At 33.1% G+C, this 14,167-nt stretch overlaps 1 protein-coding gene across 2 annotated transcripts in view; it reads left to right on the plus strand.

Moving 5' to 3' along the window:
* Positions 1-14,167, plus strand: part of LOC145272500 (retinal-binding protein-like) — a 573,911-nt gene that overhangs the window by 326,190 nt on the left and 233,554 nt on the right. For both annotated transcript variants that reach the window (XM_080127042.1, XM_080127038.1), the window contains one exon: positions 8,374-8,417. In XM_080127042.1, the coding sequence (XP_079983168.1) occupies positions 8,374-8,417 (44 nt within the window). The remainder of the gene's footprint in view (positions 1-8,373; positions 8,418-14,167) is intronic.

A 14,167-nucleotide genomic window follows, 5' to 3' on the forward strand; every position in this document is an offset into this window, starting at 1 on the left:
TTGATATAGATATAGATTGATATATATATATATATATAGATATAGATTGATATAGATATAGATTGATATATATATATATATATAGATATAGATTGATATAGATATAGATTGATATATATATATATATATAGATATAGATTGATATAGATATAGATTGATATATATATATATATATAGATATAGATTGATATAGATATAGATTGATATATATATATATATATAGATATAGATTGATATAGATATAGATTGATATATATATATATATATAGATATAGATTGATATAGATATAGATTGATATAGATATATAGATATAGATTGATATAGATATAGATTGATATAGATATATAGATATAGATTGATATAGATATATAGATATAGATTGATATAGATATAGATTGATATAGATATATAGATATAGATTGATATAGATATATAGATATAGATTGATATAAAAATGTAACTCTTGGTTCGTTCGCAATTAAGTCTAAAAAACCACTGGACGGATTGCTTCCACGTTTTGGTATAATATGTTTACTATATCCATGTGTGTTTTTATATATTTCTTTTTAATTGTAACATTGTACTTTATTTTTCTATGATAAATAGGTGTTTTTCTTTGTACTGAAAGGCCATTTTTTTTTTTATTTAGGGACAATTATTTATTACCGTCCTATCACGTGACCAGTGTTACAATTTAGCGGTTTTCCTGCTAGATCTGGAGATTTCATTTGCAATCTAGTGGGGAATTCTAGAAAATCTTGAGATATTTCGCACCCACACACCCGCAATTTTAGATTAAAAAATAAAGAAAAGCGCTTGAAAATACTTTAAAACATAAAATAAACTCATTCATGTAAGTAAAAAAAAGTAGCATTCATTGCCTTTGGTAACAATTATTTATTGATTATTTGTGTTGTTTTTCACCTTTTTTCGGCTAACCATTCTTAAATCTTGCTATAAAATCTATTTTTCCAAGTACATTTTAGGTGCGGAGGGGGGCATTCCAACCTCCAAAGTTTAGTTTAAAATACGATCTAAACAACACTGCTTTATTTAGAAGTATTTAGTCGAAAATTGTAAAAAGCAAGAAACAGCAAAAAAAAAACAAAACTTATACCAATACAGTAGAATTTAATTATCTACCAACCTAAATACTTTTAACATGCTAAAACAAAGTATTTTTGTTTTTTTATTTTTCTAATTTCAAAATATTGCACCATTATTGTGATGTTTAATTTGCAGTATATTTCAATTTAACTTTTATTATAAAAAGTTTGAGTTTATGATTTGTTTCCTGCAAAAAAAAAAATACCCTCTCTGAAAAAAACAGGCAAAACTAGCTGATAAAATATGGGGAGCTAACCGCTTCAATATAATTCCAGAAATATATAGTGAGAAAACACGGAACATTTTATGTATTGAATATACTATATTTATAATTTTTTTATGGTAGGAAGTTAAAATATGGAATTGGGGGGGGGGAATTAGCGATTTTTTTTTAAAATTTCAGACGATAAAAGTTAAAAATCTAGCGATTTTCTGGACACTTCTTTCTCCTGATCGAGGGTTTTTTTTTAAATCTCAGTTGCCAACATTGCATCACTAAAAAAACACTACAGGCTTAATGTAAACAGAATGTGTTCACAATATCGGTAAATTTTCAATGGGTGTAATCACATGATTATTGATAATGTAACCATGTGATTGAAATTTAATTTAAATTAACCACACGTTGTCGCTTTCCTATGAAATATTCATCGAAAAATGGTAGGTACACACAAAATGAATGCCGAAGCTCAAAGTGTATACACATTTTGACTCCTCCCTTTACTTAAAAATTCACCCAAAATCAGGAAATTAACCAATTTTAATGAAAATTGCAGTATTTTTCAAATAATGATCGCAGAATATAATGAACTAATGATTTTTACTTAACTCTTAGTGAAAATGTTTTATTTTGTGTAAACAAAAAATACCTTTACTAAAGTTATGGTTTTCAGTAGTAAATAAAAAACGCAAGCATTTATTTTTGCTTTTTTTATATAAATAAAGCATTGTAATTTGTAACAATAAAAAATAATTTTTACAGTAACGTTACAAAAAAGCCCCTAACGTCCGTATTAATGAATTCGATATAACTCAAAGAAAAATGAATTCTCGCATACTATTCAGGAAATTAAAGATTCAATTAGATTCCTATTTCAGTCACCTAAATTATTTAGGGTGAAATGAGTTTAGGAATTTATAGCCAAACCTAAATATTTTTTTTTTTTTTTTTTTTTTTGCTTAAAAAAAATAGCATTAATACAGTAAGTTATGTAAAATTTGCATAGAATGCTCTGCTTTACGGTTGTTGTAAAAATGGAACGGAAATTTGAATTTCGTTCCCTTTTAAATTCTGTACATTTTTACATTACGTCCAACTCATCGTTCACATTCAACATGTCAACTTTTATAGCTTTTCGGGTATTCTGGCAAGGTTAGGGGTGTCTATTCCGAAAGCCGTTCTTAACATGGGTAGATTGGTAGGTGTGTCAGAAATTTCGTGAAAAATAGTGAATAATTCCACCCCGTCTTTCCAAGCTTATAACTCCTCGAAAAATGTAACTCAAGCTCTAATTTTTTTTCCAATTAAAGGAGCAAGGACCGAGTTTTCATTAAAAAAAAAACAAAAAAAAACAAACAAAAAAAACAAACATGTTTTTTTAAAAAAGGTTTTAACTTCGGACTTCACAGGTAAATTCCTAAAAAAACACTACTTTTTTTTTGTTTTAAATTTGAATATATTTATTTACCCTTTCTCTTCAATTAGTGATATATAACACTTTGGTGAATAAATTATTTACTTTTTAATAGATATTTCAAAATGGGAGACGTGAATTATTCTACCCCCTGTTTTTCCAAGCTTATAACTACTCGAAAAAATGTAATTCAAGCCCTAATTTTTTTTTTCAATTAAAGCAACAAGGACCAAGATTTCATAAAAAAGAAAAGAAAAAACGTGGTTTTAAAAAAAAAAAGGTTTTAAACTTCGAACTTTACAGGTAACTTTCTAAAAAAAACACTACTTTTTTGTTTTAAATTTGAATATATTACTTATTGACCTTTTCTCTTTAATTTGTGATATATAAAACTTTGGTGAGTAAATTAATTATTTACTTTTTACTAGACACTTGAAAATGGAGAGGGGCGTGAATAATAAAAAAAAACAAAAAAAAACGTTTGACTAAAATATTATATTCCGTTTATTGGAAAGAGCATAAAATTTCACATTGACCCTGAAAATGTCGTAAAAATAGAATCAATAGAAAAATTTTGATAGATTTTTAAAGTTTAAAAATTGAAAAATATTGAGTTCGTAAAATTCATTACTGTTTTTTAAAAAAAAAATATTTCTATTACTTTTAAAACAACTTTAATAGTTTATTTTGGAAGTGTAATCCATAAAGAAAATAAACAACCCACTTTTAAAAGAGAAATTACGAGATTTTTATATCTTATTCGCAGTTTCGTGATAGGGGTGTAAAAAATTCCTACAAAAATTGATACATCTACTAGATTGGAGTGTTTATTCGTTGTAAACGTACCCGACAACCTATAAATGTCGACATTTCCAATGTGAATGGTAAGCTGGACTTATGTAAAAAATAACAAAAAGATATACCAAACTGACTTTTTCGTTTAAAAATGGAATTATTTCCCTTTCGTTATTAACTTTTTTTTTTAAATAAATGTTTTGTTTTATATACATAAAGTACAATTGTTGAATGTTACTGTTTTGATTATATTCGTTTGGAGGGGGCACAATTAAAAAAAATTAAAGATTAAAACGAAGCGAAATTTAAGTTTCCGTTCCATTTTTACAACAACCGTAAAACAGCGCATACTCAGCAAGTTTTATGATAATTTATAAGCATAATATTGACTCACTAAATCAACATTTTATTTTATTTTTTTTTTTTTTGCATAATTAATGATGAAAGTATTTTTCTGTTTATTTTCTTAACATCTGTTAAAAAAAAAATAATTTGTACATTCTCTTGTAAAAAAGAATCAAACTTTTCTCTACTTTCACATGTGTTCCATTTTAACAAACTGAGCCACAGCAACGCGTGGCCAGGTACAGCTAGAGTATCATCAACAAAGCATATTACCATCTTGAACATGCCAAGTTATTTGGGATCGTGTCTAACAGCCGTAGGGAGTTGAACAGTGAGATGTCTCTTCATATTACATTTCAACTTCTGTAGGTTCGTACAGTCAGGTAAGAAGGTAATAGAGGTAGTTCCAAAGTCTAGCAGTTTGTGGAAAGTATTAATCTAGAAGGCTTTCTGGCATCTAGGGATCTCAAGTGATGGGGTGGGATTTTGATGCTTGTCAGGTTAGTTGGGAGTATGTATGTCGAAGGTACAACTGGTATGAGTCCATGAAAGCATATTCCATTAAAGTGCTTGTAAAACAGGTGCAGGGATGCAACATTGTGGTGATGGGACAAAGGTTTGAGCTTGGCTGATAGTGAAGGACACAAGATTTGACTTTTTTTTTTTTTTTTTACCCTGTCCAAAAGTAAGAAACTAGTTGGTAGATGCACCTGCCCTGATGTGGCAACAATACTCCATGCATGGGCGAATTGTGGTTTTAATAAACATCCAGCATTATTAAGGAATTAATCTTGCATCTCATTGTAGTAACTCGAAAAAAGAAGCTTTTGGATCACTCTCGGCTATGGTTAGTCCACATATTTTTTTTTTTATACATTATGGAGTTTGTCAATTTGCATTGAGACGGTCACGGGGAGAGAGAGGGTGTAAATTAGAAGTGGATTTAAAAGAATATTTTGACACGATGATTGTCTTTTGGAAAGAAATCGATATGTCTCAAGATTTAACTTGTACTTGTGATAATATTCATCCAGAGTAGGTTGAGCATCACAAATCATGTTAGTCCATCCAAGTTTCTGCTGCTGCTGAATCCTCAGCAACTTCAGCGATTTATGATTCCATCATCACACACTGAATATGTGAGGGCGGGTCATAATTTCTAAATCAGCTTTGATCATTAGAAACCATGTCAGTTGACCAGTTAATGCGCCATCCCAGTTGCAGTGTTGATGCTATTGCCTTCTGAATTTGGTCAGTTGATGGATGGGCATGCCTAAACCATACAAGTACGAAGTTATGGGAATTTAAAAGTTTTAATTTTGCCATATTAGTCTCTTATTTATGAGAAAAAATTAACATTTTTCAACTGTATATAATTTTTGGCTATGTAAGGTTTAAATCAAATATACAATTCAGTAGTGGAGGAAAGGTCTGGACTGTCAAAGGTTCTAAAATATTTTAATACAATCAAAAACATTGACTACTAGACTGAAAAGTATGCCAATTGAGCTTTTATAAGTTTGTGGGTTGAGAAATATATATGCAATAAAAATAAAAGCAGACTGAAAATTGCAATAAAATATAAGATAATTTCATGTAGATATAGAATTTAAATAAAAGTTCACCTTTCAAGTTTTTTTTTTTTAAACGGATTTAGGAAATAAATGTCTATGCTATTTTCACTTGTGCATTACCCAAACCGATATCCCAAGTTTTCATTTTAGAGGTTTCTTATTCAAGTTAAACCACTTTGGCAAAAATGATTACTAATTGTAATTTGTTTAACTTAAATTTTTTCTCAATACTTTCTTCTACAAAAGAACTTTGGGTACTTATGTATCCTTTGTACCAGACGTAACTCGGCATTCTCTTGGCTTTCTCCAGAGCATGACATCAACAGCCGGATAATGCCAAGCGTTGCCGATGAAATCATAATGCTACATAAAAAGAAAATAGTAAAATTTTAAATGTAGAAACATCAACAGAAAAATTGTTTTAACTGTGTAAAGTTTTTTTTTTTATTTTATTTGTGTCAAAAAATTCTTAAGCAAAAATTTTTATTTCAAATAAGTGTTAGCAAATTTTTTTTTTTTTTTTTTTTTTTGTCCAATAAATAATTTAAAGCAAATGTTTTGATACTTTTTTTTTTTTGTATTATGAAAGAAAATTGAAACAAACTTATTTTTTGGGGAAGGTGTTTTGTTTTTTTTATGAAACAACAGAAGTGGGTGTGTTGGGCTTCTTTTTTTTGTTTTTTTTTTATTTATTTATTTTTTTTTGATTCAAATGCCAGGAAAATTTCTTAGGAAAATGTATTTAATATGGAGACAAACGGATCGCTACCAAATTTTTGCTTCCACATACTCTAAAAGATAGGTGTCCAAAAGCTTCCTGATGGTTCCGCTTCTAATTGGTAGCCAAATTCTTGTCTGCTGCTCGGGCATGCACATGCATGTCAAGTTGAAACTCAGCGTGTTGTGTTGTGATTGGCTGATTGCCACGTTACATCAGACAGCAGCTGAACCTAAGCTGTTGATGCAGTGTTCTGGGAAAAGCTGAGCCAAATGTGGAGTTACGTCTGGTTCAAAGAATGCATAAGTACCGGATTTTGAATTTGTAAAAGTTAAATCAGAAATTTAAGTAATTTGATCTAAAGGTATGCAATGCTGAACAATGATTTATTATGCACATTGGTTGCAACCAGAAATCTTCAAACTGATAGATTTTGAGAAAAATCTCAAAAAAAAAAATTAAATCCTTAAGAGTTCAACAAGATTGCATTGAGCTCATATCTGCTGATCCAATCAACAAGCGGGAAGAAATAAGGGTTATACAACTGACAAATCCACGATGAAGCAACATGTTCCTACCTTGTAGGCATTGTTGTGTGAAGGGGAACTAGACTTTGCATTAAACGTTGGTGTGTGTGAGAATATGAGCCTGATTTCTTGTGCAATAATGTTCGAACAATGAATCTGTTTTTGCTCTATTTTCTTTGATAATTTCTTACATGTAAAAACTAATAGATGTGTCCACCAAACATATATATTGCTGGTCTAATTAAAAGAAACAGATGAATAAAAATTGAATAACAAAAAAATTACCGCTTATGGAGATCAAAAACCACTCAAAGATAAGGGTTAATGAGATAAAATGATTATCTGGCAAAAAATGAAGAGAACTATGGGAGTGATAAAATTGATCAATGAAATGAGCTAAGTTTGATTATTTATGGCGTGGTTTATGGCAAATATTTGATGCTGGATTTGAAGTCAGTGTTGTAAATAATGACATTTCTAGATTAAACATTTTTAAAACATCTAAAATAAGCTGCAAAAAATATTGGAGGTAGGGAGAATAGGTACTGACATGGTTTAGGTTGCAGACGCACATAATTTCTGTTTATATTCAAATATAATTTTAAAATATTTGAAGAAAACATTTTAATGATTAGCTCATATTTATTGTATTTAAAACATTCAATTGTTTTTAACATTGCGGCATTTATTATTGCTAAATGGTAGAATAATATAATTCTGTTTGATACTTTCTTAGAACGACCAAAATGCCGACAGTGTGCTAAATCAAAGGAAAGTAATTTATTCAAGCTTAATAATAAAGTTGTATTCTTGTGTTTGTTCCTAATTGGATTTATATGTACAAAATGTGCACCGATTCACAAATTTTCATACTGGAAACGGACATTTACACACACTTACATTCCAGCATACATATATATATATACACACACACACACACATTATTTATTCAAAGGAAATATATACTCAAGAAGTAACCTCACTTGCATATTACATTAAAGAAAATCTATTAATTAGCTCCATGTAATTCTTTGTTGTAATATAATTGTTTTCATTGTTCTATTTAGAAATCTTATTTAAAGTTGATTTAATTTACTTTTAATTTATATTTATTTTCAATTATTATTAGCCTACACTAATTGTCTTTAAAACGGAAATAAGTTTATTCAAGCTGTCAGTATTATTTCCCCTTTAAACTATTTCCTGTTTTTCATGGGTGAAAATTGATATATTTAATGCTTCCATAAAACCAACATGTGATCTGCTTTCAGGAAAATCATAAGAAGTTAGGACATTCGGTGTATCTTAAATAGTATGTGACTAAGCCCTCCACCCACTAATATTTTTCAGCCTGGCAACGGTAAGTATATATAGCTAGTATGCAAATAAGCAGACGACTGATTTTTTTTTTTTTTAATTTTTTTTTTAAATTTTAAAAAAAAATTTTTTTTTAAGTTACAAGAAAGATTTACAAGATGTTTTAGTTTACAAAATTATTACCTGTAGCCTGTAGAAGAAAAGTGTAAAACTAAAACTAGAAATGCATATTTTGCTATAAAAGTATAAAAAAAACAAAACTTTTCATTAAACGTTTTATGCTAATATTTAGATGCATATGCCGGTAAAGAAGACATTAGAAATCCATTTCATTTTGATGTATTTTATTTTTCAGCCCGCCAGTATGATGTTCCACAAGCCGTAGAAATGTTTCGGAAAGTTAGTATTCTTTTATATCTTAATTTTATAAAAAGTAAAAAAAAAAAAAAAAAAAAAAAAAAGATTAATACTTAAAGTTGATTTTATTTTGTGTGTGTGTGTGTGTGTATATATATATATATATATATATATATATATATATATTTTTTTTTACCCCAAACAAGGCACATTGCCACTTTGATGTAGGGGGCTACTATCAGGGACATAAGCTACAGGGGTACTATGTGGGGAGTTGAGCAGCAAGATATCAGTTCACGTTACACTTGAACTTCTGCATGTCAATACAGTTGGGGAAGCAGGAACCTGGAAGGGGAATCAAAAGTCTAGCAGTTCTGGGGGAGAAACTACTGGAGTAGAAGGCTCTCTCACATCTAGGGATCTCAACTGTGAAGGGGTGTAATTTAGCTGCTTGTCGGGTTTGTCGGGGGTATTTAAGTCAAAGGGGTATGAGTGCTTACAGTTCGTTGGAGCATTCACCGTGAAAGTACTTGTAGAACAGGCAGAGCGATGCTACATTTCGTTGATGGGGCAGAATCTGAAGCTTAGATGAAAGTTCAGGACCTATCAGGTTGGTGACTCTCTTTTGAACATTGTCTAGGAGCGAGAGACTAGTAGCAGATGCACCAGCCCAAATATAACAACAATACTCTATACATGGCCGAATCGTGGTCTTATAGAGATACAGGATACTTTCGGGCATTAGTAGTTTCTAGCACTGTAAAGATAACCTACCTTCTTTGCAGCGGTCCTGGCAATACTCTCAATGTAATTGTTCTAACTCCTGTTTCCTGTGAACATTAGGCCGAGGAGTTTAAAAGATGTACTTTCAGATAGTCTTTGGTCATTCCTATTGGTGATAGAGAAGGTTTCTTGTAATTGAAGGAAACAAGTTTAGTCTTGGCAGCATTGAAGGTGACCATCCATTTTTGTCTCCATTCCACTACAGATTGGAGGTCCTCCTCTAGTATTTCTGCCATTTCTTTAGATATGTGATCATTTGTTTTCCTGTCATGTCTGTTATAGAGCGTGGTGTCATCAGCATAGATACCCATCTCACAGACAATTTTGTCAGGGCGGTCATTTATGAATATTAGGAATAATAGAGGTCCAAGGATAGACCCTTGAGGCACTCCCGCATTTATATCATATTGTTTAGATGTACGACCCTCGGGGACAATCTGAATTTTTCTCTTATCTAAGAAGGATTTAATTATGTTAAGTATTCTTCAAGTGATACCGCTCCTGTCAAAAGTCTTAGATATATCTAAAGCTACCGCTCTACGCTCTCTGCTTTGTCCAGTGAATAGTATATACGTTCAAAGATTAGTTAGGATGTTTGCTGTGGAACAGGCTTGTCTAAATCCATATTGTTGGTCGGTCAGAAGTTTAGCATCTGTAAAATGATGGACTAGAGGTTGGTTAATTATGGACTCGAATATTTTTGCGAAAAGTGGGAGGAGGCTAATGGAGCGATAATTTACTGAGTCAGTTCTTTCACCAGAATTCTTGAAAACTGGTACCACAGAAGCAGTTTTCCAGCAGGCAGGAAAGCAATACTCATGAAAGCATTTGTTGTAAAGTTTGGAGAGAACTGGAACTACTTCGGCAGAGCACTTTTTTAATAGCACAGCCGGGATGAGATCAGGTCCACATGCTTTTGAAGTGTCAAGATTTTTTTATGATAGGATGCACCTGAGAAGGGGTGATTTTCAGATCATCTTGTGTGGCGTCTGTCTGCAAAGGAGAGTCTGGAAGGGGGTGGTTAGCAGGGTCCAGTGTAGAGTTGGAGGCAAACCGACTGGCAAGCATAGCCTTCTCGGTTGCCGAGCAAACAACCTCATGATTGTTAGATAGTGGGAGAATTGTTGATTGCCCAATATTTACTACACTGTTGTAGATTTTCCAGAAGTCATGGGTTCTTAATTTCTGTGCTTCGATGCGTTTTTTGGTGGTTTCAGTAAATTCTCTCTTAGCTGTCACTATTTCTTTCTTACAGTTACTTCTGGCTTCTATATACTTCTGTCTTAAATCTGTGGTATGTATGCTGCCTTTGCGCAATGGCCGCTGCACGTAGAAGTAAACCATTGGGGAGAGTGGAGCTTGCTATAAAATTTCTGCGTGGAAACATTTGCTTTAATTGCCATTTTGAATCATTCAGTGGTCTCATTTGCACACTGTTCAGCAGGAAGTGAAAAGATATTTCGCCATGGGGCGTCTCTGATGAGATCCCTGATGGCTTCTCAGTCAGCCTTTTTATAATACTTATAATATTTAATATTGAAAATAGTTATAATATTTATAATATCAAATATTGAAAAAATGTTGAGTAACTTTACTGTTTTTATTACTAGTGGGGGGGGGGGGGTACCCGGCGTTGCCCAAGTGTTTCGAGGTGTGTGCTCTTAAATCAAAAAGAAACAGGGGGAAGGGGGGGGGTAAAAAAGGTTTGGTAAGTAGGTGGGGTTGAACCCGAAGCCTTGAGGTGAAGTTGGAAAATAAAATGTGAAAAAAACATAACACATTAACCACTCGGCCAGCCAGAATGAGTTACTGAAAGACATTTGAATTTAAGTAAGAAGAGAATTGACAGGTGCCCGCACTTAATGACGTCAAGTAGAAGTGGTAGAGTTAATGACGTAAGCAATAGCTATTCAGCAGTTAACATTTTCTACGGGACAGTTTTTAATGAGGTCAATAACCCAGTTTGTTTGTTTTTACCTAACTTTAGGGAAAACCAGCTCCCCGTTTATTAGAGGGAGTGTCTCGTCTCAAAATGAAAGCAACCGTTGCCGACATTGACCAAACGTTACATCGCTTTCTGGAGACCGTGGGCCAGTGATTTGAATCGAGTTTCGTTTTTTTTATACCGAAAAATGAAAGCAACACGCGCAGATCCGAAAATGTTGAATATTTAACGTTTCAAAGTCGGGCAAATTAAATAGAGAGGCGACTTCCGTTAAGTCGTAGATATTATCATTTAGACGTGATATAAAAAGTTTTAAAAATGAGCGACGGCCTCGAGAATCCGCTGGAAAAAAGCCTTTTGCTGACATCCACAAAAAGCGAACATACATACAAACATTTTTGCTTTTATATATATAGATGGTGTTTTAAATCTGATTTTTCTGGCGCATCTATTCTGTAGATTGTTTGGTTTTGTAATTGATGTAGGAAATGCATTTTTGTTGGATTGGATTTATGTATTTGATCTCCGTAGCCATTACGAATTACTTGATATAGACGGTGTACACTGTTTAATATTAGAACTTGTGGAATGTTGTCAGACTACCTTAGTTCACCAGTTTTCAAATAAAGATTTTTACACACCTGCAACAATTTTAAGTGTTAACTATGAATATAGAAAAGATTATATTGTTTATGTAGCCTTTTATACTCTATTAGCTCTAGGTTTTTTTTTTTTTTTTTTTTTTTTTTGTTTTTTTTCACGTTTTTTTTTCACGCGTTTGTTTTTTCTCGTTCTCTCCCCTTTGTTATTTTCCCTCCTCTTTTTTGCTTTTTTAGCACAATATACTATGAGAAGGAACACGGGCCTATACATCCGAGATTAGTCTCAATACATATCTCTAGATTTGTAGTCGAAGCGAAGCGGGTGATTCCTCCAATGTTTGTCTAGTCTGGCTTTGAAGGTATTGAGTGACTCTGCAGATACCACCTCTTTGAAGGTATTGAGTGACTCTGCAGATACCACCTCTTTGAAGGTATTGAGTGACTCTGCAGATACCACCTCTTTGAAGGTATTGAGTGACTCTGCAGATACCACCTCTTTGAAGGTATTGAGTGACTCTGCAGATACCACCTCTTTGAAGGTATTGAGTGACTCTGCAGATACCACCTCTTTGAAGGTATTGAGTGACTCTGCAGATACCACCTCTTTGAAGGTATTGAGTGACTCTGCAGATACCACCTCTTTGAAGGTATTGAGTGACTCTGCAGATACCACCTCTTTGAAGGTATTGAGTGACTCTGCAGATACCACCTCTTTGAAGGTATTGAGTGACTCTGCAGATACCACCTCTTTGAAGGTATTGAGTGACTCTGCAGATACCACCTCTTTGAAGGTATTGAGTGACTCTGCAGATACCACCTCTTTGAAGGTATTGAGTGACTCTGCAGATACCACCTCTTTGAAGGTATTGAGTGACTCTGCAGATACCACCTCTTTGAAGGTATTGAGTGACTCTGCAGATACCACCTCTTTGAAGGTATTGAGTGACTCTGCAGATACCACCTCTTTGAAGGTATTGAGTGACTCTGCAGATACCACCTCTTTGAAGGTATTGAGTGACTCTGCAGATACCACCTCTTTGAAGGTATTGAGTGACTCTGCAGATACCACCTCTTTGAAGGTATTGAGTGACTCTGCAGATACCACCTCTTTGAAGGTATTGAGTGACTCTGCAGATACCACCTCTTTGAAGGTATTGAGTGACTCTGCAGATACCACCTCTTTGAAGGTATTGAGTGACTCTGCAGATACCACCTCTTTGAAGGTATTGAGTGACTCTGCAGATACCACCTCTTTGAAGGTATTGAGTGACTCTGCAGATACCACCTCTTTGAAGGTATTGAGTGACTCTGCAGATACCACCTCTTTGAAGGTATTGAGTGACTCTGCAGATACCACCTCTTTGAAGGTATTGAGTGACTCTGCAGATACCACCTCTTTGAAGGTATTGAGTGACTCTGCAGATACCACCTCTTTGAAGGTATTGAGTGACTCTGCAGATACCACCTCTTTGAAGGTATTGAGTGACTCTGCAGATACCACCTCTTTGAAGGTATTGAGTGACTCTGCAGATACCACCTCTTTGAAGGTATTGAGTGACTCTGCAGATACCACCTCTTTGAAGGTATTGAGTGACTCTGCAGATACCACCTCTTTGAAGGTATTGAGTGACTCTGCAGATACCACCTCTTTGAAGGTATTGAGTGACTCTGCAGATACCACCTCTTTGAAGGTATTGAGTGACTCTGCAGATACCACCTCTTTGAAGGTATTGAGTGACTCTGCAGATACCACCTCTTTGAAGGTATTGAGTGACTCTGCAGATACCACCTCTTTGAAGGTATTGATTGACTCTGCAGATACCACCTCTTTGAAGGTATTGATTGACTCTGCAGATACCACCTCTTTGAAGGTATTGATTGACTCTGCAGATACCACCTCTTTGAAGGTATTGAGTGACTCTGCAGATACCACCTCTTCCGGCAGTGGTACACCACACCTTTTGTTTCCAACATTAGTAATAACATGCTATTTACATATTTTTTAACTTCTACTTATTTTGGTTTTGGAGTTTGTAAATATCTAATAATATACCAAGGCAATGTCATATTCATACATACGTTATTAGTAGTGTAATGACAACAGAATATTCTTTGTTTTGACTCTTGAGTATATATCTGACACGGTTAGACATATTTAATCAGCAGAGGACCACATGCTTTTATATAAAAGCACGTAAGATATTAACGGGTACACGAGTCAAAACAATGAAAAGAATATGCTGTTGTCCTAGTCCTAGTTGTTACCTTCGAACCATTGTCTTTAATATAATTGGTGGTTTATTGCTGAATATTCAATAAAAAAAAAAAAGCAATTATGCTTCTAATTTCACTGTCAAACGTGAAACTCGAACTAAATTATAGTTTCCGAAGGATAAGATTAAAGTGTAGTATATGATTTTTCCAAAGATAGCTCGCTAACCTAGGGACTTTTTATTTTGCCT

The sequence above is a fragment of the Euprymna scolopes genome, chromosome 1 (assembly GCF_053919585.1).
Source record: "Euprymna scolopes isolate OS-2025 chromosome 1, ASM5391958v1, whole genome shotgun sequence".
NCBI classification, from domain to species: Eukaryota; Metazoa; Mollusca; class Cephalopoda; order Sepiida; family Sepiolidae; genus Euprymna; species Euprymna scolopes.